Source organism: Sebastes fasciatus, chromosome 20 (assembly GCF_043250625.1).
Source record: "Sebastes fasciatus isolate fSebFas1 chromosome 20, fSebFas1.pri, whole genome shotgun sequence".
NCBI lineage: Eukaryota > Metazoa > Chordata > Actinopteri > Perciformes > Sebastidae > Sebastes > Sebastes fasciatus.
This window is the reverse complement of record NC_133814.1, coordinates 10,750,056-10,777,687: the sequence shown is the minus strand read 5'-3', so window position 1 is coordinate 10,777,687 and position 27,632 is coordinate 10,750,056. Positions and strand designations below refer to the sequence as shown.

At 41.3% G+C, this 27,632-nt stretch overlaps 2 protein-coding genes and 1 long non-coding RNA gene across 10 annotated transcripts in view; 2 read left to right on the top strand and 1 right to left on the bottom strand.

Moving 5' to 3' along the window:
- The first annotated feature begins 1,445 nt into the window (after positions 1–1,445).
- Positions 1,446–12,711, top strand: LOC141759114 (alanyl-tRNA editing protein Aarsd1-like). Of its 3 annotated transcripts, XM_074621112.1 has the most exons (17): positions 1,467–1,642; positions 1,743–1,856; positions 2,080–2,146; positions 2,284–2,382; positions 2,846–2,935; positions 4,938–5,000; positions 8,882–9,010; positions 9,180–9,339; positions 9,433–9,490; positions 9,569–9,725; positions 9,881–9,997; positions 10,115–10,245; positions 10,991–11,057; positions 11,203–11,294; positions 11,394–11,448; positions 11,523–11,617; positions 11,708–12,711. In XM_074621112.1, exons 1-17 carry the CDS (start codon positions 1,608–1,610, stop codon positions 11,844–11,846), a joined length of 1,668 nt encoding a protein of 555 aa, XP_074477213.1. In that variant the 5' UTR covers positions 1,467–1,607; the 3' UTR covers positions 11,847–12,711. The 3 variants fall into 3 exon arrangements, with proteins under 3 accessions (XP_074477212.1, XP_074477213.1, XP_074477211.1); XM_074621110.1 differs by lacking the exons at positions 1,467–1,642; positions 1,743–1,856; positions 2,080–2,146; ... (1 more) ...; positions 2,846–2,935; positions 4,938–5,000 and adding an exon at positions 7,273–7,431; XM_074621111.1 differs by lacking the exons at positions 8,882–9,010; positions 9,180–9,339; positions 9,433–9,490; ... (6 more) ...; positions 11,523–11,617; positions 11,708–12,711 and adding an exon at positions 5,117–5,345 and having other exon boundaries at positions 1,446–1,642.
- LOC141759121 (uncharacterized) lies at positions 2,942–4,928 on the top strand. 2 transcript variants are annotated; one of them, XR_012592009.1, is made up of 5 exons: positions 2,942–3,121; positions 3,249–3,426; positions 3,615–3,860; positions 3,946–4,123; positions 4,312–4,928. It is a non-coding gene; the product is annotated as an uncharacterized LOC141759121 (long non-coding RNA). The 2 variants fall into 2 exon arrangements; XR_012592010.1 differs by having other exon boundaries at positions 3,615–3,902.
- Positions 12,264–27,632, bottom strand: part of LOC141759106 (myoferlin-like) — a 33,621-nt gene continuing 18,252 nt past the window's right edge. For 2 of the 5 annotated variants that reach the window (XM_074621082.1, XM_074621083.1), the window contains 33 exons: positions 27,324–27,516; positions 27,066–27,221; positions 26,442–26,573; positions 26,137–26,300; positions 24,845–24,959; positions 24,226–24,328; positions 23,780–23,922; positions 23,074–23,244; positions 22,647–22,740; positions 22,472–22,549; positions 22,129–22,310; positions 21,128–21,286; positions 20,858–20,959; positions 20,600–20,761; positions 20,231–20,396; positions 20,049–20,125; positions 19,853–19,909; positions 18,379–18,390; positions 18,191–18,289; positions 17,944–18,072; positions 17,659–17,814; positions 17,479–17,570; positions 17,210–17,380; positions 16,969–17,117; positions 15,757–15,896; positions 15,587–15,675; positions 15,410–15,505; positions 15,037–15,178; positions 14,834–14,933; positions 13,821–14,014; positions 13,437–13,546; positions 13,148–13,295; positions 12,264–12,975 (listed from right to left, as the gene is read on the bottom strand). In XM_074621082.1, the coding sequence (XP_074477183.1) occupies positions 12,937–12,975; positions 13,148–13,295; positions 13,437–13,546; positions 13,821–14,014; positions 14,834–14,933; positions 15,037–15,178; positions 15,410–15,505; positions 15,587–15,675; positions 15,757–15,896; positions 16,969–17,117; positions 17,210–17,380; positions 17,479–17,570; positions 17,659–17,814; positions 17,944–18,072; positions 18,191–18,289; positions 18,379–18,390; positions 19,853–19,909; positions 20,049–20,125; positions 20,231–20,396; positions 20,600–20,761; positions 20,858–20,959; positions 21,128–21,286; positions 22,129–22,310; positions 22,472–22,549; positions 22,647–22,740; positions 23,074–23,244; positions 23,780–23,922; positions 24,226–24,328; positions 24,845–24,959; positions 26,137–26,300; positions 26,442–26,573; positions 27,066–27,221; positions 27,324–27,516 (4,120 nt within the window). In that variant the 3' untranslated portion in view covers positions 12,264–12,936. Of the gene's footprint in view, positions 12,976–13,147; positions 13,296–13,432; positions 13,547–13,820; positions 14,015–14,833; positions 14,934–15,036; positions 15,179–15,409; positions 15,506–15,586; positions 15,676–15,756; positions 15,897–16,968; positions 17,118–17,209; positions 17,381–17,478; positions 17,571–17,658; positions 17,815–17,943; positions 18,073–18,190; positions 18,290–18,378; positions 18,391–19,852; positions 19,910–20,048; positions 20,126–20,230; positions 20,397–20,599; positions 20,762–20,857; positions 20,960–21,127; positions 21,287–22,128; positions 22,311–22,471; positions 22,550–22,646; positions 22,741–23,073; positions 23,245–23,779; positions 23,923–24,225; positions 24,329–24,844; positions 24,960–26,136; positions 26,301–26,441; positions 26,574–27,065; positions 27,222–27,323; positions 27,517–27,632 lie in introns of those variants that run through there. The other 3 variants (XM_074621085.1, XM_074621086.1, XM_074621087.1) reach the window with 3 other exon arrangements.

The following is a 27,632-nucleotide window of genomic DNA, read 5'->3' as shown; positions in this document are numbered from 1 at the left end:
CACATCTTGTTACACTTTGTTTAGCTCTTATTTTACTGTGTAAGCTGATGCATCTTGTTTTTTGCACTATCCCCTTTGCTGCTGTACACTCGAATTTCCCCACTGCGGGATTAATAAATGAATATCTTATCTTATCTTAATAGCCCTTCATTAAACACTCTCACCAAATTTGACAAAATGTCAAGATACAAAACTATTTTGTTCTGAAGCTTTCAAATGTAATGGTCTTCCTCAGTGGATGGACTTTAAATACTTTGGTTTAATGTAGGCCTGAATTTTGTTTGTTTTTGTGTTAAACTAAGGACACCCTTAATTACAAAGGTGTAGAGGCACCCATAGCCTACTTATCGTACCCACCAACCTTTTTACATGGAACAAAAATGTAAAATAATGTTTCACTTTTTTGGTGAAGAACCCTTTTATTCAAGTGTGCTATTAGTATACTTCTTTTAAACTTAAAATAAGAGAGTATAATTTCAGTTTACTTTTTATGTACTTATCAGAGATATACTTAACAAAAGTATACATAAGTATACTTGGCTCAAACTGACAAGTATACAGAAAAGTCTAAGTATACTTGGCTCCTACTCACAAGTATATAGAAAAGTCTAAGTATACTTGGCTTATACTGACAAGTATACAGAAAAGTCTAGGTATACTTGGCTCAGAGTGACAAGTATACAGAAAAGTCTAAGTATACTTGGCTGAGACTGACAAGTATACAGAAAAGTCTAAGTATACTTGGCTGAGACTGACAAGTATACAGAAAAGTCTAAGTATACCTGGCTTATACTGACCAGTATACAGAAAACTCTAAGTATACTTGGTTTATACTGACAAGTATACAGAAAAGTCTAGGTATACTTGGTTCCTACTCACAAGTATATAGAAAAGTCTAAGTAGGCCTACTTGTACCCAATCTTTTGATCGAGATGAATAAGAAGTATAATTAAGTAATCTTGCCTTACAGGCCTACAGAAAGTTATACTTGGTTTGTAGTTGTGCTTACTTTTTGATAGAGTAGCCTATTAAAGTGTGTGATCCATTAGTTCCCTTACTTCCCTTGATGAAAATATAGCCTATTGAAAATAAATGTAGTCCATCCTCCTCCACAGTTTGGTAGTTTTCTCATCACTTATTGTATTTACAAAGACAAACAACTAAAAAGAATAACACCAAATCTGAAAAGAACAACCCAAATAGTCTGAGTAGACATCTAAATAAAGTGTTTACTGACTTCTACGGTTCCAAATGCTGATTCTACAATTTCAGATGCCCCAGTTTGTTGTGATACTCCTCTGTTTTGTGTCTCCCTGCCTCCACCTTCACCCTCTCAGCACCGAGGGTCGGGGGTGGCTGAAGTATTGGAGAACCCAGAAAATGCATCTGTTTTCCCGAGAGTTCCACAGACAGACTATATAAAGTGCAGTGGCTGTGGCAGCCAATCTCCAAGCAGCTGATACCAACTGCTCTCTATATATAGCCTCCAGGGCCTGGACGCTGCATTAAAGCACACAGCCAGAGCGAACAAGCCACATGCTGTTTGCTTTCTGGCAGTCAAAGGAATAAGAAAGTAGTTTCTTTTGTAGTACTGCGCAGGAATTAGAATGAACAAACCCAAAATTGTCAGACCTGAGGAGTGGTAAGTGCTGCCAATCTCTATTTTGACTAACACATGCTTTATTTACTATTCCTAATATGATCATATATTTGATTCGTACAGTTTCTCTGTGTCCTCACAGCCAGCCAGCACATGCGGTGTGGTTTGACAGAAAGAAATATGTCACCATCAACTTCATGGTTCAGAGACCTAAAGATGTCCAGGTTGATATCCAGCCAGATAAAATGATTTTATGGTGAGTTTAAACGGGTGCCATCTTTTCTCTTTCTTGCTCTCTATTGTATCTCGGCCTTGTGTAACATACAAGTGCAACAGGGTTCATATAAAATCTTAGCCATTATTTTCAGGGAGTGAAATAATAATGTGTCGAGTTGTATATACAATAAAATGTTGTAAACTGTGTGTATATTTTGTACTAAATTGTTCCCTTGACAACCCGGTCCCTGTCTTTACAACAGCTGCAAAAACGACACAGATGACTGGATCTACAATGAGCTGTACTTCTACGAAAAAGTTCAAATCCATGTAAGCATCTCAGATTTTTAGGCATTATGAGAACAATGCAATATAACTGATTATAAATGTTGTATGCTGAGATATACACTCAGTGTGATGTTAAATATATTGTAAGTGTGTTGTTATATCTTTCAACGCTTTAAAAGGACTCCAGAGAAAGAGTCTTCGACCGCACCATCAATATCTTGCTGAGGAAGGTGAAGCCCGATTACTCATGGCCACATCTCCAGAAGGATCTAGCTAAGGTAAGTGTGAGTGTGTTTGTCTGTGTGTGTTTAAATTGATCGGTCACACAAGGTTTTCTGTGTCATCAATACTCAAAATTGGCCATATTGCCCAACATATAGGTCTAAACAACACTCATCACCAAGTTTTCATGTGTATTTTATGACATGTTTGTAGGCCTATTCTATTTTTAAGAGCATGGATCTATTTCAGAATGATTTATTGTATTTCTCACAACGTCATTTGCAAATCAAGTGATACCACACAAGAGGACGCGACCCCTCGGTTGAAAATTCTTGCCACACCATAGCTGCCTAGGAAAAACCTCCTGATATTTGCAAGTTTAAATGACACTTCATCTAAAAGTATTAGGCTGCCTGTAGGCAATACTATAAACCTCCAACAACTGCATAAATATGAAGGAAGGTGCTGCATGCATCCCCTCCCAACTTTACTTTGTGTTGTCTCTCCTTCTCTTTGCAGCCCAGCTGGATTGCTGTAGACTTTGATAACTGGAGGGACTGGGAGAACGAGGAAGACGATGGAAAGGAAGAGTTCGAGAGATACATGGATGTGAGTAAATGCAATGTGTCCAGTAATAAGTAATAAATAACTGAATTCTGTTCTACGAAACGTGAGAAAACGTGATGAAGTGCCCTCTAGGGTGACCTTCCAGTAGAGAAAACGTGATGAAGTGTCCTCTAGGGTGCCCTTCCAGTAGAGAAAACGTGATGAAGTGTCCTCTAGGGTGCCCTTCCAGTAGAGAAAACGTGATGAAGTGTCCTCTAGGGTGCCTTTCCAGTAGAGAAAACGTGATGAAGTGTCCTCTAGGGTGACCTTCCAGTAGAGAAAACGTGATGAAGTGTCCTCTAGGGTGACCTTCCAGTAGAGAAAACGTGATGAAGTGTCCTCTAGGGTGCCCTTCCAGTAGAGAAAACGTGATGAAGTGTCCTCTAGGGTGCCCTTCCAGTAGAGAAAACGTGATGAAGTGTCCTCTAGGGTGACCTTCCAGTAGAGAAAACGTGATGAAGTGCCCTCTAGGGTGCCCTTCCAGTAGAGAAAACGTGACGAAGTGTCCTCTAGGGCAGGGGTTCTCAACCTTTTGCAACTGAAGGCACACTTGTGATTGTCAAAACATTTCCGAGGCACACCTTCCGTGTTGACAGAGAGGGATATTGGTTCTCAACCAATGTTGAGAACCAGTGGGCACACTGGTTGAGAACCCCTGCTCTAGGGTGACCTTCCAGTAGAGAAAACATGATGAAGTGCCCTCTAGGGTGCCCTTCCAGTAGAGAAAACGTGATGAAGTGCCCTCTAGGGTGACCTTCCAGTAGAGAAAACGTGATGAAGTGTCCTCTAGGGTGACCTTCCAGTAGAGAAAACGTGATGAAGTGTCCTCTAGGGTGCCCTTCCAGTAGAGAAAACGTGATGAAGTGTCCTCTAGGGTGCCCTTCCAGTAGAGAAAACGTGATGAAGTGTCCTCTAGGGTGCCCTTCCAGTAGAGAAAACGTGATGAAGTGTCCTCTAGGGTGACCTTCCAGTAGAGAAAACGTGATGAAGTGTCCTCTAGGGTGACCTTCCAGTAGAGAAAACGTGATGAAGTGTCCTCTAGGGTGCCCTTCCAGTAGAGAAAACGTGATGAAGTGTCCTCTAGGGTGCCCTTCCAGTAGAGAAAACGTGATGAAGTGTCCTCTAGGGTGACCTTCCAGTAGAGAAAACGTGATGAAGTGCCCTCTAGGGTGCCCTTCCAGTAGAGAAAACGTGACGAAGTGTCCTCTAGGGCAGGGGTTCTCAACCTTTTGCAACTGAAGGCACACTTGTGATTGTCAAAACATTTCCGAGGCACACCTTCCGTGTTGACAGAGAGGGATATTGGTTCTCAACCAATGTTGAGAACCAGTGGGCACACTGGTTGAGAACCCCTGCTCTAGGGTGACCTTCCAGTAGAGAAAACATGATGAAGTGCCCTCTAGGGTGCCCTTCCAGTAGAGAAAACGTGACGAAGTGTCCTCTAGGGTGACCTTCCAGTAGAGAAAACATGATGAAGTGCCCTCTAGGGTGCCCTTCCAGTAGAGAAAATGGTATAAAATGCCCTCTTGGATGCCCTTCCAGTGGAGAAAACATGATGAAGTGCCCTCTAGGGTGCCCTTCCAGTAGAGAAAACCTGATGAAGTGCCCTCTAGGATGCCCTTCCAGTAGATAAAATGGTATAAAATGCCCTCTTGGATGCCCTTCCAGTGGAGAAAACATGATGAAGTGCCCTTTAGGGTGCCCTTCCAGTAGAGAAAGCGTGAAGAAGTGCCCTCTAGGGTAACCTTCCAGTGGAGAAAGCGTGAAAAAGTGCCCTCTATGGTAACCTTTCAGTGGAGAAAACAAGATAAATTGTCCTCTGGGGGGCCCTTCCTGTAGAGAAAACGGTATAAAGTGCCCTCTTGGATGCCTCTATGGTAGATAAAACGTGATAAAGTGCCCTCTAAGGTGCCCTTCCAGTGGAGAAAATGAGATGCAGTGAACTACTGGGGGCTCTTAAATGGAGAAAATGTGATAAAGTTAACGATGGGTTTTTCTTTTTCAGACGCTCCAAGAAATGGCTGCCTCTAATAAAGGACCAGCGCCAGATATGGGAGATCTTAGTGATGTAAGTGTAGTACCAGTAGTTTTGGTGTTTACTTTTAAAATGTAATATGGATTATTTCCTTTTGATCATTTAAATGTTGTTTAAATATGACCATTTTCTTCCTTCTTCCCTTGCAGTCTGACTGAGACTCACAGTACCCTCTCGCCCGTGTTGGAGGCCACTATAACTTTATTGCTCATGAGACTGAAGACAAAGCTTGTGATATTCACTGATGATTTGATATGTTATTGTCCAAAAAAAACTGTTAATATATATGTGATATTTTCTATGGGATTATTTATTGTCATATTATTGTCCACTGTACGCTGACATATTATTGTCAATTTTAATAAAAATGAAAAATATTTATGGTTTGAAAGTCATTATCTATTATCTGTTAATAGGCTTTTACCAGTGACTGGATTATTAATGGGTAAGCATGGCAGAACATGGTTTCATGTTTCAGTAACTCCAGAAGATGGCAGTAATGAGGCAACATGTATGCCAGCTTCATTAATTCTTTCTTCATTCTTGGTACAACAGTACAAATACACAGACACCATAGACACAGGCAAGAAAAAGTGCCTTGTGCAAAAAACAAATCTTGTCTTGTTGATATCAGCAAGATGTTTTTATGTTTTGTTTAATATCATTCCATCAATTTTAAATGCTTATATTTCAGCAGATGATTAGTCTTGGTTGGTGAAAGGTAGCCTAATTATGTCCAGGTTCTAGCACATGTTTAACCTATATCATATGTTGTATGTATTTTATTAGCCTATTTTATTACTTATGTACCCACATGGCCGGCTAAACCAGAACCAACTCTTGTCCCTAACCCTAACTACCGAGAGGGGTGCTATCATTTTATGAGGAGGGAAACACTATTTGACAGGGGAAACACAATTTATTGTAACACCTACCAAGTTTATTCAATGTTTCGCCTGCAAAACTAAATATTTTCGGACAGAAATAAATTAAAATCAAAAGTTCTCTATCTATGTCATATTTAATTGTGTTTTTAAATTAAGTTTTAAAAGCTATGTCATAGAAGAAGAAAAAAGGAACACAATATACAAAAACATGTTGGACAGGGAGAAAGGTGGGCTGGAAAAGAAGGGAAGAAAATCTCATCACTCCACTGAGAATCGGACATACAGGTCTTAACAATACATTATATAGAATAGGCAAGCACCCAAATGGGAAATGCACACACTGTAACCAACCAGAAACTGTCGAACATGTACTGATACACTGCAGGAATTAAAGTATCCAGAGGAATCACCTTTTACAGTCACTAAGGAAGGCAAAACATCAGGACTTTTCATTGTCAGGTCTATTGGGGAATACAGCAGATAACATATACTGTGAAATTATTCAGTTTTTAAAGGGACTATTTGTAACTTTCAGAAATGCTTCTTAACAGCGACACCTGTGGCCGTGAAATCAACGAAAGTCAGCGTCGGGCTCGCGCTTGCTCGCTCTAAATATACCTGAACGAGCATCACTCAAAACAGTGAGGCGACACAAGTCAGCTAAAACCACGATATCACTCTATATTTCAGCTGCTTGGCAGTAATGTTAGCTGACCAGACGAAGGTCTCTCCATGAACATGATTTAGATCTGATCCTAGTGTTGGCTTTTCCTGCCTAAGTGCAGGCTGAGGCAGCGGGGCTCTGCAGCGTGTCTCCCCTGCTCTCTCCGCCCGCAGCCGGAGAGAGCAGAGGAGACACCGGCACCCGGTCGGTAACGAGAAGACAACTCCGTAGAGCTCCGTCACTTCACAAGACACGGAAAACCTCTGTTGGTCTGGAGGAGCTGCAGCAGTTATTTCTGCACAAACGTCCCCTGTGCATTCACTAGATATTCTCAGAGCTAAACTAACTCGTCTGCAGTGTGGAGTGAGCCGCGTTCACGTCTAGAGGTGGAGCGAGCTGAGCTGTCTGAGTGAAGGCGAGCAGGCAGAGGAGGAGGGTACAGCGGCTACACGCGAACGCGCATATGCGAGCGCGCATGTGTGACGACCCGCTACATTTATGCGCGTACAAAGTTACAAATAGTCCCTTTAAGAGAAACTGATTTAGTTAAACAAATCTAGAGTTTTCCTCATTATTATTAATTATTATCATTATTATTATTATTATTATTATTAATTAATTAATTAATTTATTAATTAATTAATATAATTTTTTTGTTTCTGCACAATCTACTGCTCCACACTCCAGTCCAGATGGTGGTGGTAATGCACCTCTAAGATGGTTTGCCAATCGCCAATAAACAACAGAGAAGAAGAAGAAGAAAGTCGGTCTGATGAAGTTTGGACTCTGTCACTAGCCGTACTAGCTGACAGCTGTACTGTATTTGTTGCAGTAACTCGTGTTTCAGGTAGTTTCTCCTCAAAAACACTCCAGCATGGCTTTCCAGTGTCAACGAGACTGCTATATGAAAGAGGTAAGGAACAGTTTCAAGACATTTATCAGCTTAATAGTGTGAGAAAACACCAAATGTATCATTCATTCTCTGCTAAAGTGGAGTTAGCACGGTCGCTAACTACAGTGCTAGTTACACTGTAACTATTAACTTTGTTTTATGGCACTGCACACTATATGGTATTTGTCAAGTTATATACTGTTGTGACAACACAAAGGCAGAGCAGTCTAATGTGTTAATGTTATTCCTAGCTAGCCGCTCACATTTATTGTTTATTTGTTTATTTGTTTTGCACAATTTAAGACTATACAACATAACAAATACAAATAAAAGAATCATATACAGTGCAGGAAGAGGCAAAAAAACAACACTGGGCTTATCTGAAGCCTCCACCTAGAGACACGATTAATATAAAGAAATAATATGACTACATAAGTGATAAACAATCAGGACAAGATATATATATATAATAACAATACAGTAAATATATCAGAAAAAGACATCCCTGATAATTCATTCATTTTCAGAGCAAAATAGCCCATTGTACAATCCTGACAATGTCATTAACTGTATTATTTGTTTATTTGTTTATTTATTTTGCACAATTTAAGACTATACAACATAACAAAAAATAATAATATATAATAATATATAGTGCAGGAAGTGGCAAAAAAAAAACACTGGGCTTATCTGAAACCTCCACCTAGAGACAAGATTAATATAAAGAAATAATATGACTAGATAATAGTGATAACAAACAATTAGGACAAGATTAATATAATAACAATAACAATACAGTAAATAAATAAAAAAAAGATGTGTGTGTGTTGCGTGGAAGTGTATGGTTAGTGTTTGTGAGGAGGATATTGATTTAAATATCTATAAAGACTTCTGAGCAATCGTAACCAAACAACATTGTGAGTGGGAAAAATAAAAAACATAAAAACAGATACATGGACAACATGGGGAAAAGCAATTTCAAGACAGCAATTAAATGACCCTTTAAGCGACTTTTGAAACATTTGACAGATGAACAGTTTATTGATAAATGTGAAAAGCTACGCCATAATTTGGTTCCCCTAAATCTTATCGAAAACTAACCTCTACTAGTGAGGAATTTAGGAGGATGAAGATCTAGAGATTGACGGGTTGAGTAAGAATGGACCTGAGAATTTGTTTTCTTGAACTGCTCAGAACGTATCTTATAAATAAAAACACATACTTGAGAAATATTGATATCATAAATAGTAAGAATCTGGAGTTTCTTAAATAGAGGAGCAGAGGAGATGTGTCATTCATGTTTTCAACCAAAACCCATTGACAAAATGTAGGATTTTCACATTTAATAGTGAGTACTGAGTACGCTTCTCTTTTTGTGCAAACCCAGACCTAAAGTAAAGTTAGTAAAGTTATATATAAGACTGAAATCCCACGCCACTTTAACACCTGCATGCCATGGTTTTTCTTTTAGTTTGTTACCTCTGTAGTATCCTGCTGCCCAGCTGAGCTCAAACATGAAGTCAATGGAAAGAAAGAAACTCTGAAGGGCTTCAACGTCAAGCTCCAAGATACCATCTTGTTTCCTGAAGGAGGCGGCCAAGTAAGCTGGTTTTTCCAAAATCATACTGTAGTGATCACTACAAATATGTACATAAATGTTCATGTTGCTCATTTGGGAAATTGTTTGTATCAACAGTAATTCACCAAAGTCTCCAAAAAGGTCATACTACATGATATTACTCGCATCATTATGTGTTGTCCTCTTTCAGCCAGATGACCACGGGCTGATTGGAGACGTCCCGGTGTTGAGGGTGACGAGGCAGGGGCCTGACGCCGTTCACTTTGTGGGCTCACCTCTGGAGGTGGGTCAGGAGGTGCAAGTGAAGGTGGACTGGGAGAGGAGGTTTGACCACATGCAGCAACACTCAGGTGAGTAACACTAAGTAACGAAAAAGGTCAGGGACTGTTGCATCATATATTGTTATTACACACTTGTTCTAAGCTACGATTCCTGTTTCTCAGGTCAACATTTGATCACAGCTTTGGCAGACAGCATGTTTGGATACAAGACCACATCCTGGTACATCACCACCGCACAGATTCCTTTCCCTGTAACCTTAAAAACTTGTGAGTTAACCTCTCTTCTGTGTTTTCTCAGGGACCTGGGACGTCAGAGAAGCACCATTGAACTGGACACTCCCTCTGTGAAGCCTGCCCAGCTCCAGGCCCTGGAGGAAGTCATAAACGAGAAGATCAGAGTCCATGTCCCGGTCACGGTTCAGCTTCTCTCCATAGATGATCCTGCTGTGGAAAAGGTGAATATACGGATATTACTGGTGCTAAAACACAGTCCTCTGCGATCATTCAAGTTTTAGATTCAAAACATATCTTCTGTTGATTGAACTGCATCTATTAAAAAAAGGAGAGTTTACATGTGCAGTATGTTACATGAGTTTTGTGTGTGAACCAGGTGAGGAGTCGAGGGCTGCCGGACGACCATGCAGGGCCTATTCGGATCATCGATATCGAGGGCGTTGATGCCAACATGTGCTGTGGAACCCACGTGTCTAACCTCAGCCACTTACAGGTTCAACTTCAGTTCAAATATACATGCATTTTAACACGTTAACACACAAGCACTTAGATGCGCCTATTTCTTAACACATATTCATGCGTATAACATTTCTCTTTATCTGTATTTTAGGCTATAAAGCTACTGGGAACTGATAAAGGAAAGAAAAACAAAACCAACCTGATCTTCCTGGCGGGAAACAGGGTGTTGAAGTATGCTGAGAAAAGCTACAGCACAGAGCGATCGCTGGTGTCTCTCCTCAAGTAAGTCTGAATCATCTAAATATCACCAGTGTGAGTTAGGGTGCTTTCACACCTGTAGTTCAGTTTATTTGGTCTGGACCAAGGGGAAAAAATTATACATTATTGCATTTTAGTTCTTCTCCAGTTCCTGTTTACACTGCCTTTTTACAAACAAACCAGAGGACAGAAGTTTATGCAGCACTTTACACTCCCAGATGTCTGGTGCATAGTCTGAACGTCAGGGAACAGACGGGCCACGAACATGATCGGCGTACTGTGGAATGCTGTCACACACTTTTTAATGGAGTTAATGAACTGACAAAGTACACGGAGTCGGATACAAGCACAGCCGTTTTAATAGCTTTTGACCTATGAATGAGGGAAAATACACGCGCTGATGTGCTAACATACATGGCCTTAAATACAGATCATTTCCTGAACAGATTGTACGATCAGCAGATGGATTTATTAGTAGTTTAACTTTTGAAAAATGATAAAATCACATATCTGCTATCATAAAATCCTGCGGTTGCTTCGTTTGCTTTCACATCACAAAACGAACCGCACCAGAGTCCGCTTGGAAGCGTTCGGTTGCTTGGTCCGCACCAGAGTTCGATTGACAGCTTTCACGCCAGCGAAAAAACAAATCGTACTAACCGGACCATGAGTTAGTTTTAACCGAACCAAACAGGTTAGTTGTGAAAGCACCCTTAAACTCATTCAGGAAGTTTGAAGTGAAAAAATCCTTATTGTTGGTGTACAACAGGACTGGACCTGATGAGCACGTTGAGGCCGTCGACAAGTTGCAGAAGTCTGTTAAGCTACTACAGAAAGTAAGAAAAATGCCTCACCCTCATTAACAGAGCCCCATTTAGATGAGAAGCTTTCCATTTTGACATGTTCTGTGTCACATATATGTTTGCTGCAACATAACACATTGCGCAGAATCCCTAATCATCATAAACATGTCTTGGTCAGACTAACCTGGGCCTGCTACGAGACATGGCGGTCCTCATCTCTCAGAACTTTAAGAACGACCCCCAGAAAGGCGACTTCTTCAGCTTGCACAAGTAAGAGACGTGGTCGAGTTTAAAGCACAAGCATCAATATGCTGTATATATATTTTATAGTATTTCAGAAAGAAAATGCCGTTTCTTTTTTTCCTACAGAAAAGACGGTGACAATGAGTTCATGAATATCATTGCCAATGAAATGAACACTGAGGTAAGTTTATAACCGGACTGCTCACTTCTTGGTGTTAAATATTTTTTGTTACGCCTTGTTTGGTCTGCTCTTAGGAAACGTTGGTTTTCCTGACTGTTGGAGAGGAGAAGGGACCTGGCTTGTTTCTTCTGGCTGGACCCAGTGGACGAGTGGCTGAGATGGGACCACGGTAAGAGACGCCACCGTATCATTTATTTAGCCTCTGCTTTTAAAAAAACATTAATAGGTTGTTACTGTATGAATTCTCTGTGCTCTGCAGGGTGTTAGAGATGCTTCAAGGGAAGGGGGCGGGAAAGAACGGACGTTTCCAAGGAAAAGCCAACAGCCTGGCACGAAGAGGGGAGGTGGAGGCTTTCCTGCAGCAGCACTGCAAACATCACACCTCAGAGGAAGAATAAACCCTTCTCTTTTATGAAGAGAAACAATACGTTTAGAAGCCAATCAGGATATCATAATTGATAATTTCTGTGAAACTGTATATAACTGGGAATTCTGTACAACATGCGCTGTACATATCTGAATGTTAATGTCATGTACAGTTTTTATTCATTAAAACCTCATCCGTTAAACCTGATTTTCTGCAGTAAGATTTCCATTCCGGCCTCTTTTTTCCGCAGTATCATGCCGTTTTATATTTACACCTTGGGGCTGCATTAAGTGCCTGGCTCAAGGGCACCTCAACACAGATTATTACAAATTATTAATTAAGAAAATCACCCTTTTTAGCGTCCTGCTGCTCATACCGTTTACTGCTGTTTTGGACACATTAAATATGCATTTCTCCCTACTGATAATAAACACCAACACCGGTTGAATAATGTTTTCATACATTTAATTTAAAACATCTGAAAATGTAATATACAAAAGACAGACGCACTTCGCTGTGCATGACTGTAGCTGAAGTCTTAAGTTGTTTTTGGCACAGTTACTTTGAGTGACCAGAAAAATAGAAACCCTTGTACATTGTAATGCAATCCAATACAACAGCCCTGTAATAAGTGCTATCTTGGTGAGACTTTTTTCATAGTAATTATATATTTATTATTATTTATTATTAATTGTTGTTATACACCTTACAATAATGTGCATTCCAATACAACGCAACCACTGCATACAGCTTCAAAACACTCCTGAATCTCTCGCGCACACCATCACCAACAAATAAACATGATAAGATTACAGGACGATGGTACTGGCTTTGCATTAAACTGTACAGGAGCTTCTAGTTTCTCATCCCTCAGTATGTGTGTGTTATGAAAGCAAGTGGTTTGGAAGCAAATTACAAAAGTATTGCTCACAAGTCTGTCACAGTTTAGCGGTGTAGACAAAGTGTTCATGGTAAAATACAGTAATATAGTGCAATTGTGCAAGCACCCCTTCCCATTTAAACCTTTATAAAATACTATAGGCAGTAAAAAAAAAGATATTGAGATGCTTTGGCAGTTAGTGTGATCATCCTGTAGACATTTTGACTCATCCTTTGACGGATTATGACCACGGCTTCACTATCTTCATTGAGATGTAGTTCTGGAAGAGGCAAAGAGAGAACAATCAAATCACTGCTTCTCACCACGTCACAATTTGACATCATCACATGGCCCATTGGAACCACTGCATGCATTTTAGGTTATACACAGCTGGACCAAATGAAGTCAGAATATATGACTAATATTCTCAGATCCCTCTCGTCTGTCCTTACCGGTAAAGAGTACAACAGGATGCCGAGGAAGAGAAGCACTAGGAAGAGGAGGATGAGTCCGATGAAGAGGCACCTGAACCTTCGCCACACGATGAACTTCATGGTCTTACATGGGTTGGTGAACCAGAAGAAGGACGTTTCTGGACGTCTGTTATGGAAAATGAAAGACGGAGTGTATTTATTTATCTGCAAAACTTAACTAGCAGTTAAGAAAAATGGATGAGATACGTTTTTAGAGATCCAATCTGCAGAATGTCAAATAGGATGTTTTCACAGGGTGGGTTCTTACTTGGGAGGGTCCAGTGTTGGGTTCATGTTGGGGTCGTCTCTGCCTTTTCCTGCAGGTCTCTCATCTGCTTGTGCTTCACCTACAATCTCCAGTGTCATCTCCACCTTTCCCTGTAAGCACATAATGAGCAACATGTTGTATAACAACGTAATGCTTTCTGACTATACTAATAGGGCAGAATCCACTCGTCAGACATCTGCAGGTAACTTGTAAAGCGTTCATTTAGGAGTAATGAACATGAAATGCAGCATTTGGTGCTAAAACTCAAGCAGGTTTTCAGTCAACGGTGTTCTTGATGTCATTCCTAATCTATTGCAAAAACTCTGAATTTCCTTCCCATCCAATCCCACTGTTTGAACAAGTCAATTTCTAATTTCTACTTACGCCCAGGACCGTCTTTCCGTCCTGTTCAATGGAACAAGGCCACCAGCCTCTGACCGACTGCTGAGCGAACAGAGACTTGGCGTCTTCCGCCTTCTGTGGACCTCCAATTTCCACATCATCCATCATCTTCAGAGAGCACTTCTCTGGCGTCTTGGCAGGAGCAACCAGGTTACGCAGATCCAGCTCCAGTGTGCCTGGGATCACAGAGTATTATATTACGATGGTCAGGGTTTATGATGGTGGTCTGCAGTGGTGGAATGTTACTATAGTACATTCGAGGTACTTGTATTTTACTTGAGCATTTCCATTTGATGTAATTTTATACTTCTACTTCACTATTTCTCAGAGGTATATATTGTTCTTTTTACTCCACTACATTTGTCTGACATCTTTAGTTACTCTTCAGATTACAGTTTTTCACCCCCATCCTGTGTGTGAATGTTTGTGATAAACTGAAGGCTGAAAAGATCCTTTATGGGTTACTTCTTAAACTAAATAAACTCTTTAAAAAGCCTCTTGGATCAGCTGGAAAAAGCAAAACAGGCTGTTTTTCTGACACCATGAGAAGTTGACTTTTTAGAGATACGTGATTCTAACAGGACAGCAACGCTACAAACATGATGATCCTATAGACCATGATGCATTGCTGTAGATTTAACTACCCAACAGTATACAGTATAAAGGAGTTAAAAACATCTACAGCAGTAAAATGCAACATACACATCAATTCAGCAGTAATCATATGTAATAGAACATTTTACTGCACAATAAGTTATTTTATTTTTGATACTTTTAAGCACATTTTGCTGATAATACTTAAAGTTTTATATAATTAAGGTTTTGAATGCAGAACTTTTACTTTTAGTGGAGTATTTTCACAGTGTGGCATTAGTACTTTTACTTCAGTAAAAGATCTGAATACTTCTTCCACCACTGGTGGTCTGTAGGTAAAGCAAACACCCAAAAAAACAAGTAAAGTTTTTCTTTGTTTAACTTTAAATGACGTGTCTCACCGAGGTAATCGTCCAATGAGAATTTGTCGTTATCCCAAATCTGAAGAATCAGCTTGGGGGGAATCCTGAACTCCGATTTGTCAAGACTCCAGAATTGCTCCTGTTGAATGAAGGACACGTGAAAACATGTTTTAAATTTGCTATTTCAACAACGCAGGCTTTATTTTTTTAATCTGCGGTATTAAAATGGTCCTTGGTCTCACCTTCTTGGACACGAGGCAGAGTTGTTCAGCTGGCAGGTACTCAAAGTCAAAGACGAACCTCCAGTTGAAGTTGCCATCTCCGTCCAGAGACCTGTAGTGGACGTCGGTCTTCTGCTTGTCCTCCTCCATGCCTGGCATCCATCTGGCAAAGGGAACAACAAGCGTGAGCGTTCATTGTCCTGTCCCAACTGGTTCCACGATAACCTTCTACTATACAAGTCTGCTTTTAAAGAATTAAATTAAATCAATGTAAATCAGCTAGAAGAGGATTTTAGAAATGGTTGCTGATGAGAAAGCATCTTAAGGCAGGACTCCAACTATTATATATAAAATTCAGAAACCAAAGTTCATTTGAATGATTCATCAGCCTTACCCTTTGACATAGATGTCACTCATGTGTTCTCCTGTGATGCTGGCCTCATCTAAAGTCACGTCTGTGGTGTTCCAGATGACGGCACGCAGGAAATACCTGAACATTGAAACACAGTGAGCAGTGACATCTTAATGTGATCACGAGTGATGAAGCACTGAAGAGCGGCACAGCACTCACTTCTTAGGCTTGCGTGGTGTGATGTCAAATGGAGGTCCGGGGAGGCCGATGCTTTTGGGGAAAACGTCCACCCACATCTGAAGCCTTCCCTAAATCAACACAATATAAAAGGTTGTATGAAATAGCTGTGAAGTGGACGGATACAATATGTGTGAGCTGCGACGTCTAACCTGAGAGAGATTGGGCTGGAAGGAGCTGTAAAGGGTCCTGGTCTCCACGTGTTCAGGGACAAGTCCCTGTTTCCTGAGCACGTGCAGGCAGAGACGTTCTCGGGCCGGACCCAAGTGCTCATGGATCTCCTTGTTGGTCTCTGGATGGGAAAACATGTTTAACAGGCTTTAATTAGGTTTCTGTTGCGTTATGAATAGTCAAATTAGATGTGGAAAAAACATTCAGTCAATAAACATCAAGCATTCAAACAACAGCCTTCTATTATTAAATTAAGAAGTGCAATAACATGTTTCTAATGATCTCTAGCACATTATGACCATACTGTGAAGATTTATTCAATATTTGGGTTTATGACCAAATACTTTCTAATTAATTAAATTAATTAATTAATGCAAATTTCACTGAGAATTAACTGTAAATGAACTACAAGCCATCACAACGTGTGCCAAAAACATACAATTTTCCAAGTCCTTTTATCAACAATAGAGTGATAACAAATGACAAAAGTACATTTGTGAGGACGGTTGAAAATAAAACCATTATCACTGATGTATATAAGATGTGGACGTAGGCACCCATTGTTTTATGGACTACAATTTTGAAGCCTCAAGTTCGGTATTTTGACTGTCGACATGTTGTTTTTTGGCAGTCACCGTCTTGTTTTTTTGCAACCAGAAGTGACAACAGAGGGTGGAGCTAAGCACAACTTAACGCTGAATAAGACGTTTTTAGGCGACCAAAATGTTACAATTAACTTTCATGAACTGAAAACACACTGTTGAAAAGGTTAAAGTTGTAAGACGAAAACATGGACAATTCCCAGACCGGACAACGCTGTGGTAGCGACCTGTCAATCACAAGGTAGCCACGCCCTAAAGCATACCCTGCTTTATGGTCTATTTGACTCTAAATGGGACCATAATTTACTAAATGAACATCATGCTGTATTGAAGAAGACTTGAAACTAGAGATTGAGACCATAAACTCATGTTTACAATGTTTACTGAGGTAATAAATCAAGTGAGAAGTAGGCTCATTTTCTCATAGACTTCTATACAATCAGACTTCTTTTTGCAACCAGAGGAGTCGCCCCCTGCTGGCTGTTAGAGAGAATGCAAGTTTAAGGCACTTCAGCATTGGCTTCACTTCTCAGACCCGGAGAAGTGAAGCACACTCATTTAAACTATTATATCTTAAACCGTTGACCTTACCAAACTCCGCCAGCGTATATTCTTTGCTGTTGAAGGTGAGCGATGTGCCGTTGTCTTCTGTCCTGGGTTTGGACAGGCCTTTTAGACGAGCCAGGTTCTCCAGGACCTGAGACGGCTTCAGCTGGTCCCGCCACCTGTTGATACCAGAACTGAGACACAAACAGAAATAAAAGTGAGGATCCTGACTGCAGGTTTTTAGGAATACATCCTAAATGTTCCCCCCTAAAAGCTATTTCCTTACATGCAGTAGGATTGTGGCAGGCCGCAATAGGAGTTATATCGGGACAGGAAGCGGTTCTCCAGGTCGATCACGGTCTCGCCAACCTTCTCGTCGCGGCTCAGGAGATCATAGTCATAGATGGAGATTTTCAGGTCCTTGTCCTGGGGCAGGAAACACGTCATCTCAAACATCCTAAATAAAACAAAAAGGAGCGTTTGAGAAGGTTTAGCCTTTAAGGAAAATATGGTCTATTTACATTACTATACTCATATTCATAGCATTTACTGTACCTTCCAAACACAGGACTGGTGGTGTTGGGGGCGTAATTGTCACGGTCATCAATCGTGTTCTTTCCCAGTGACATCTTTATGTATGGATCACACTGAGCAGGAGAGAGAACACAAGGTCAAGCTGACTGGGTGTGTTGAAATATGCTGCTTCTATTCCTGGTAATACAGATTCATCCTCACTCTGCCGTTATTGTCTTTGGGCTGCAGGTCTATGCCCCGGACCACATAAAGCCTGACCAGACACTCCTGAGGACCGCTCTCTGGCAGCTCTCTGAACTGACGGGGAGGCGGAGCAACACCTGGGTCGTCCGGCAGAGGGTACACCTTGAATGAACCCTGCAGGTACAAGAACACATTTCTGTTTTGTAAATCTTCAAGAACTGGGCTTGGTCCTGAGCTGAGGAGATTCAGCTAATTTTGCAGCTTTACTTTTGATAGATTCCGATCTAGTGTTCGTCAAACTACCTTCAACTCTCCGACCACAGTGGGGTCATCATCCCCATTTTCATTCTTGCCCCGCAGCAGTTTGAAGGTGTTGCAGAAATCAGTCAGCCCTTTGAACTCGGGGACATCCTCCAGGTCGCACTCATACACCTGAGGACACACAGTCACATTAAAGTCATCCACAACACCTGTGATGATCATTATTTATACACAAGTGAATTAACTATATTAAGCGTTTTGTCTGTGGGACGAAATAAAGCCGACTCACTTTGAGGGTGTCGTATCCTTTTTTGAGGTAAGGGCCGCATTTCTGCTGGTCTCCAGTTGAAGCGTAGAATTTACTCCACCAATCGACTGTCTCCTTTTCCTAAAGATTTAATAGCACAATGTTAATCTCCTGTCTGCATTTGGTATAAGAATCTGAAATCTCAGTCCTATTCTCTGGTTTACTCTCACCTTCTCTACATGCTTTGGAGAAAGGACACAAAACAGAAGAGAAGTCACAAGTACGTACATACACACACACACAGCGGTAACAAACACGCAGTTCGTACAATAGGCCACAAATATTGACAAGAAAGTGAAAGAATGAAGGAAAGGTTGATGAGGAGATCCCGATTGTAATTTCACGATTGGCAGCAAATCGGAAAACAAGGGCGTAACAAAGGGCCGCTGCAGAATGTGCAACTGCATTAAGGCCCCACTAACACCACCTGTTCCTTGACTTGCAACATGGCACCAGGTGTGTAGTAATATCCATGCCTGCCATGAGACCTGGCTTTGACTTCTGTATGTAATAATAATGTAATACACTTATTTGCCTGGAGTTAGATGTGAAGATTGATATCACTGGCGTGTCTGTATGCTAAATATGAAGCTACTGCCAGCAGTGGCGACTGGAAACATCTAGCTTGTCTCTGTCCAAAGGTAACAAAATCTGCCTTCCAGCACCTCTAAAGCTCATTAATTAACATGTTACATCTCGTTTGTTTAAATCGTACAAAAACCCAAATGTTAAAACTTCCTGGAGCCTTGTCATCAGCGTTGCTAGGCAACTAACGGAGACTACAGGAAGTGACTGAGCCTGATGTGTTATTTTTACACAGGTTTAAAGGACCAATATCTAATACATTTACTGTAATAAATCATAAAATGACCATAACCTGTCATCACAGATTAAGGAAACATGCTAAATTGAAATACTGTCTTCTCTGACAACAACGCTACAGCCAGTATGTTCTCCTTTGAAATCTCCATTCCGGTCCGGGACATCTGTTTTTGTTTTGGCCAGTGTGATCCCGTCCACTGCCCATTTCAACACCTTGTAGCCACATATGAAACAAACTGGCACGCAAATGCAGCCTTCTGTAGCCGTGGAAGCAAGCAAACCAACTGGATCAACAGAGATAACGTTAACGTTAGATTCTACCGACCTGAAAAGCCTCGGCACGTCTCAGACTTTATGTTGAGCTGTGCGGCTGCTGGCGGTAGCTTCAGCATACAGACATGAGTGGTATAAATCTTCTCGTTTAACTATTGGCAGGAAATTAAATCAAATTTCCCCAAAAATGTCTAACCTTTGCTTTAAGTGGAATATTGGAAACTGTACTTCCAGCCACATCATGGCAGTGATGGTTCAATAGCAAAATCTACTTCCATGTGAGTAGATGCCTGCAGGCTTGATTTGCTACATGTTACGCCCTTGCTGTGAAAAAAATCATTAAAATGTGCTCATTAAAATAGTGACAAATTAAGTACAATCGCAGTAATTGAGACAATTCCCAACGTAGATTAATGGCATTGTGACGTTATTATGGGGGCCTTTTTGTCGAGCCCGCCGCAGCGCTGTGGATTAAGTGATCTCAGCCTTCCTGTGTCATTGGTGCCCAGCCTTGTGAATTAGAAAGCTCTAATAAGTAACCATACATACAAAGTAGGAGGTAGGGGAAGCCATTTTGTTGACAGCAGCTGACATGCTGTGCATGAACTGTAAGCCAGAGTAATCAAGTTTGTCAAATTTGACCGGGGGAGTCAAATTCTGCACTTCTTAGTGACAAGAGGAAAGAAGAATAAAACTGGTTACGAACAACACGAGGAATACGTTTCGGTGAGGTGGAAGAGTTTACCTGAGTTTCCAGTAGTGGTCTATTCTCCTCCATGTTAATAGAGAGATGTTTGGAAGGAGAAGCCATCATCATAGCCACTGGAAATGGTGGGAGGACAACATTTAAATCAAGGCTTTTTGTCTCTCTGTCTTAATTGTATCAGAATATTCTGTCGTTTGTATTTTTTTTGGATGCCTACTTACTTTTGGAAGACATGGCTCCCTCTGCAGTGATGACATATGGGTCACATCTGAACTGCTCCAGAGTAGTGATGGTGCACTGACCCACCACGGGCTTCCTGCCAAACGGACGGTGGTCGATTATCTTTAGCACGATGGGAGGTGTGTACATCTCCTCCTTTGGAAGGAGCTGGGGGAAGGCGTAGACACGGCGTCAGATGTCAGGTTTTTAGTGCAACATATTTCCATATTTTACATAACACCTATTGATTGTGGCAATTTTTCTCCTCTTCAATCGCTTTTTTCTACTTTTTTTTCTCACAGATACTTGTTTACTCGTTTGCTTTAGTTCCACACACTCATCCCATGTGGCATGTGTAACCCTGCCATTACCACTTTGACGAAGAGGACGGAGCTGGGGAAGTTGGGGCTCTTCTTCATGTTCTTGATGACGGCTGACTCCACCCTCTGCCCTCCACACTCCACCACCAGGCTGGGTGAAGATATCGAGGCCAGCTGGTACGCCTTCATGTTCCTGAGGCCCCACGCCAGAATCTGAACACAGAGAGACACACACACACACACAGAGATGATGGTAGAGACATTATGGATATCAGTTCAGAGGGACGGTGTCTAAAGGTTGTGTTTTACCTCCACAGCAGTGAGCTGCACCACAGGCCGGATGCCCTGAGGAACCATGTAGAGGTTCTCTGCTCTCATTGAGGGAAGCAGGGGAAGATCTGACTCGCCCGACTACAAAGACAGAGACAAGGGAGTATGGATTATGCTTACCTTTATGTTTTTACCAGTAACTTTACATTAATTCACACAGTAAAACATCAGACAACCACAGGCCTAGAGAACATAGCTGTGTTTTAAATACTGTAAAGTAGCCGTTTCTCCATTACGTTCAGGACAAACCTTGTCTTTAAGGATGAGTTCTGCAGCGAGCAGTGCCTCCCCCGCCTTTTGACCTTTGTGGATGATGGGGTACCACAGCAGTTTGGGTGTCTGATCTATGCCTGGGTTCAACTTCACCATTGGCACGCAAACACTGCGGCCCAGCAGCTCATCCTTCCCCTGGGCAGAAGACAACATATCACAGTTATGTTTGTTTTTTTACTTTTAGCTGATGCTCTCAAAACATTTTTTTTTTTTAAACATTACAATTTCAGCGTAGCGGAAAGGTGGACATTACTATAAGAAAGAAGAAAACGTAAAGAAAGACATCAAGAGTTTTTTTTGAGGTAGTTCATACCTTAAAAGTAAAACTTGAATTTTCACTCATATTTTTCTGTTAATTTGGTTACCAAAGTTTCTAAGTGAAATATGTTTCACTTTGTTTTTCTTTATAGCAATTATCTGCAATAATCCACTGTTAGATGTATTATATGGTACATCATTAAAGGAACAGTGTGAAACATTTCGGGGGATCTATTTGCAGAAATGGAATATAATATTGAGCAACTGTTCGCTGATCACCTGAAATTAAGAATCGTTGTGTTTTCATTAGCTTAGAATGAGCCCTTCATATCTACATAGGGAACGGGTCCCTCTTCATGGAGTCTGCCATGTTGCTCAAACCAAACACTGGCTCTAGAGAGAGCCTTTTTCGTTTTTACGTTACCTGAAAGCCACCTTAGTTCTCCAATACGCTTGTGAAACTGTGGTAACGTGAGCCGCAGATTGCAAAACCGTGGTACCGTCAGCCGCCGTCTGACTCCCGTTGCTCCTAAAGTAGTGTTAATATGGTAAGGATGGCCTTTCAGCAAGGAAACGGCGTTACTACGTTTTTGCACTCGGCAGCTCATGTTACCGCAGTCTTGGAAAGAGTGTAGTGAGCAGAGGGTTACTCAGTTGATTGCAATCTGCAACCACACCACTAGATGTTGCCAACTCCTACACACTGTTTCACAACCTACCACTTGGTCGTGGTCGTAGAACTCCACCACAACATCAGGGGGGCGCTGAGAAACATTCTTGGGGTCTCCATAAATCTCCACGTCACTGAAGATCAGAGTTTGGTCCCAGGTCGGGTTCAGTGTTGCCCGCAGCTTCTCTGTTGTCTTGCTAAGATGCAGGAAGGAGATGTGTGCATACGGATCTACGAAGGAATAAAAACATATGTGGTTTAATGGTCATCTTTTCACATCAATCATTAACAGCTATTTTTGCAATGAGACTCCTTTCATTTTAAATGTAGCACTTGAAATCCATCAACAGTCTTAATATTGATATTAAAAACTATATCAAGTCAAATCTTACCAGAAAAACTATCTTTATCCATAGACGCCAAGTTCTGGGCCTGATAGACGTAGACACGAAGATGGTACACATGTGACCCTGTGGAGAAAAATAACATTATTCAGTAGCATATATGTTTTTATATTTATTTGTATGAGCATTATCATTCATATGTGTCACTGTATGCATCGCTCACTGTCAAAGGAGCAGGACACGGTAGGCGTGTTGGCACCGAACAGCTTGGTGGCGTCGGCCTTGGAGCCTTTCTCTTTCTCCTCAGTATCGACACCCTGCAGAATAAACCAGAGCAGAGCCTTTTACCTTTTCATGCGTCACACACTGTCGAATAAAAAACACCACCATGGAGCTGCAGATGTGTTTAAGACATAAGTAAATATTTGGAAATAGTTGGTGACTCATAGAGCTCAGATCCGGTTCATGCCCTTCCTCTCCGACTCATATATGTGGACGGATACTTTAATGTTGCATTCTGACTATTTAAGCCAAACTATCTTTATTAAAGCAGATTCCGACTAATCATAGTGGTTGATATGGTAATACATTACTGAATCTTGATCTCAAACAAGAGATTCAAATCAGAATATTTTCCTATCTTTACTCACCAACGCCCCCTCCAGTTGGAAGATGGCGGCTGCTCCGAGCCGGTCCTCTGGCGCCATCTTCCGCCTCCAGCGCCTTCGACGGAAAGTATCCGATGAACGCTCCTTCCTGTGGAACTTCCAGCCAATCAGAGAAGAGAATTCCCAGCCCTCAGGGTCACTTAGGTCCCGCCTCTGTGAGCAAAGAAACATTTCTTTTATGAAAATCTGAGCAATACAATCATTAGTAATGCAAGATTATATACTGTGAAATAAAGAGACACCGTTGTCTTCCGGCAACACGTCACCTCGCCAGATTTCAGAGCGAGACTTCTCCTCGAGCGGGACTCTTTCCATAATGTCAGACACTTTTAATAACAATGAGAGCCGGACATGGCAAAAACAAGCACTTTTAGTGGACGTAAATGACGGTGCCAGCTTGCCCCAACAGCAACATATTGCAGCCTGTGAGCAGCTGCCGTCTACAGCGCTCTATCTCAATACTGGACTAGTTTCAGTAATTGCTGTCCGTATTGGTCAGTTAGAAACAAAACCACGGGAAACTATGGTCCAGGTTGAAAAATACCAAAGTCACTCTGTATCACATAATCAGTGAATCTGTATCACATAATCAGAATTTGCAAAATTAACTTCCTACAGTATATATAAAATGTATGGCACCAAAATGCAAATGATGCTACAGTATATACAGTAGCACTGCCATATTGACCTCCACGACGGCTCCAGCAGCGAGTGCAGCTCTCTTGCGAGGTCGAACCAGCCTTCTCCGGCGGTGGATGTGGTACACCTTCTCCGCGGGGACCCAGGACCGGGGCTTGTCATCTGGGGGAATGGTGACTCCATACTCCCAGCCTGTGGAGTGCACACACAGACACATGCGCACAAACAATTTTACTTTGTTTCATTATTGTTTGGATATGAGAACACATGGTTTAAATCTCACCATGTGAGTTTAATTTATTATTGTTATTATTATTACAGTCTAACAAGGAGGCAAGAGTGAGTCAGAGCCCTGGGAAACCAGGAGAGCGAGAACAATAGAACTGTAAATACAAAACATTCAACACATTTTTGTCATTTCCTTTCTGAATAACTACGTATGCATCCAAACAGCTTGAAGAATGCTCCTCTCTAGATTTTAGCCGGTGTCTGCACCTTGATCATCCACAGCTCTGTTGTCATCCACAGTCCACTTGTCCTCCCAAACCCAACCTGGAGGACAATCGAACTCTCCGGGGTTACGGCTCTTCTCTCCATTCTATGCAACACAAAACCTCAGTTAGCTGAACACGTTTTTAACATTTTTTTATTTGTTTTCTTCATGTGTTTTGGCCTACTCATATATTAGAATAGTTTTTTTTTATTACTTTATTACAATGTTTCTTTCATCACCTTCCAGACAATTGTTTACTTTAAAGTTCAATGCACATTTGTATACTTTATTATGCAAGTTAAATTAATAAACTAAGAGACAATACTCAACCATAACCAAAAACTAAATGAGATAAAACACACAAAAAAGAAGAAAAGAAATGTAGGGGAAAGGGGGATTGGGATTTTTATATTAGAATAGGTTAAAGATTACTCTTCCATCATAGGCATCTGGAGGAAACCTGAGTGGAAGTAATAATGGAACTGACTCCAAAGTCAATGAGTAGCTAAGAGATGTGTTTTTGTGTTGCGTGTCACAGACACAAGGAAACATATTAACTGTGCTCGTGTGGTATTTAAAGCCACCCTGCACATCATTTGCATGTGAGCGTGCTGCTCTCACCACATCGGTGAAGGGCTCGTCGGCAGCCTTCCACTCTCTGCCGGGGAAGCGAGTCTCATTTTGGAACGCCTCGTCCATGAACTCAGTGTGTCCTGCGTCTGCCTCCGTTAAGAGACTGAAACACAAAGTCAAACATATGTACCAGCTGTGTGCGAAACACGTAAACACATTTTACAAGAGGCTACTTCAAAGCCATAACCGGGGAAATCTGGCACCCTCCAGTGGTATTACCAAAAAAGACACGCCAATGCATGCCACAACTTTTTGACATCTTTGCTTCAGTGAAATTGTGTGTAATTCCAAAGAGGTTTTTCTAAATAGACAGAATAGCTCGTCACCCCTCGATTAGAACGCATACATTTACCACCTATATACTCAATACAGTAGCCTATAAATGTAAAAATAAGGTTTGTGAGTACCCACAATTACACACAAATCATTGTACACTCTTATACATCTTATTTTACATTTGAGGATCATGTAATACACACAGTTGTGACCATTTCGAGACTAATTTCACTCCATAAGCGTGAGCTATAAACGAAAAGGTTTGCATGTTTTGACAGAGACCGTAATAATCATCAAACATTTAATCCAAAATCAAGCTTTCAAAGTGTGTGTTCCTCTTGTTGCTTTTCATGTATTGTAATGGTTCACTTATGATATTCAGATGGGCGGCAAATTTAAGATAAAAAAACACTATAAAGATGTTTTCCTCTCATACCCGGTATGAAAGAATCTACATTAGTTATGTTTCTCCACTTTCTTCAGCCCTTTTCTATATTTTGTCTGTACATAGCAGAAATATAGCAGTTAGTGCTCGAGGGGTACTCGCTCACAGAAATGTACTGATGGCGTTGGCATCGAAAACCTAACATTTATACATGTATATTTGAGTCAATATTGAAGTGCAGAAAGTCAATGGAGGTGTTTTAAAAAAGTAAGTGTAAATAACCTCCAGCTCACTGACACGTTCTGGTACAACACTATCTAATACTCATGAAATAATGCTTTAAGGCATGAGAGGAATGTAAACAATGGAGAGTAGACGTTGCTCACTTCCATTACTTAAGTCCACAGAATGTGTGTGTTCAGTGGAAAGAAAGCGCATTCAACCACTATAGCCAGTAACGAAACTTCCAATACATGAAGACAAACTTGTGTTTTTTTTCCCCTTATTAATGTAACTAGTCTGAATCCTGATATAACAAAATCACATGGTCTTCCTCTTGGTCAAATGTTTTGAATTTTAGGAGGACAGATGCCAAGTAGTCATCTGCAATTATACTCACGCTTTCTCCGGGTCGATGAACCATTCACCTTCCCATTCCCATCCTCTCGGAGGCAGGAAGTACTCCTGTTTCAGCTTCAGTTTGCCCGTTACGTCTGAGTATTTGTGGCGCCCCACCAGTCCCGTGGTCCCCCACTTCCCAAACACCACGGCCTGGTTCTCGTACTGGAATGAAAAGGAGGACATGTTTAGTTTTATACGCTGACTTGTCCGCTGGCTCTGAATAACATTCAAAAGAAAATTTTCAGACTTTGTGAAGATATAAAAAGTACACATTTTTGCATTTTTTATTTTGGAGTGATATACCATCTCAGCAAACACGCTGAAGGTTCCCTCAGAGAAGGAGTTGAACTTCTTCTCATGTGCAGACAGACCCAGCCACATGTTGACCCGAATCTGAACGGGCACCTTCAGGCCCTTGTTCTTGTCCATGGGGTACTGAGGGGAACAAAAATCACATGAGCATTAAGATTTCAGAGAAAGTAATCATAGTGCAGTACCTTTTAGTCTAAAGCCATCTACACATGATCAGCGGTAACATCACTGGCTGTGCTATTGTTTTTCTATGGGGAGAGCGGTGCCGCCAAGATTGCCACCGAGCGCTAGGCTCAAATTTCTAATTATTTAAACTTTGACCTCGGCTGCCGCTGACCTTTCAAACACAACCAATTGAAAACAGCTGCAAACTGTTGTTGTTGCCTGGAAACAGTGAATGGCGTTCCTTGCTCTCTGTTTGGGGAGATATTTTTACCTGCTGCCTCTGCAAGTCTCTGCACCCTACCTCGCAGTGAGTCAAGAGCAAATCTCTAATCATGTGAATGCAGCTTAACAGCAAAGTACAAACTGCTACCCCCTAGTGTCAAATTATTTATTTAGCTGACAGACACCAAAACCTGTTCGGAAGAAATCTAATAGAATACAGATGTGTACCTGTAAAAAGACAGTCTGTGTCTTGCCACAGTTCTGGCCGCAGGCCTGCTCGCTGTATGTGGAGAAGAGGACTTGGTAAGCGGGGATGCGACAGTAGGCCACCCTCGTCTCCCCCCGTAACATCCAGATGATCACATCTGGCATGCTGTTCTGGGGCTGCACAGAAACATGTAAACAGAATTATGGATGGGCAAAACAAACAACGTAATGCTCGGAAACGTTATTTTAGGTCCCCCTTTTGTCCAAGCTTTGCTATACCTCCTCAGCCAGCTGTTGAAGTTTGTCGGCCCAGGACTCTAAGTCGGGCAGAGTGTCACGGACCTCTCTGGCCTCCTCTCTCATGCATCTGGCTCCGTCCTTGATGGTGGTCAATGCGCTGTCTCGCAGCTTCTTGATTTGGATGTCCAGAGATGTCAGGTTGGAGCGGCCCTCCAGGTCTGGTGTCGGGAGACTAGAGGAGAGCAGATACAAAACATGGGACTTAATTAATTTCAGTTGAACACATAATGAGATTATACTAAATAATTAACCACTAAATGACCACTCTTGTTTCATTTGTTTTATGGT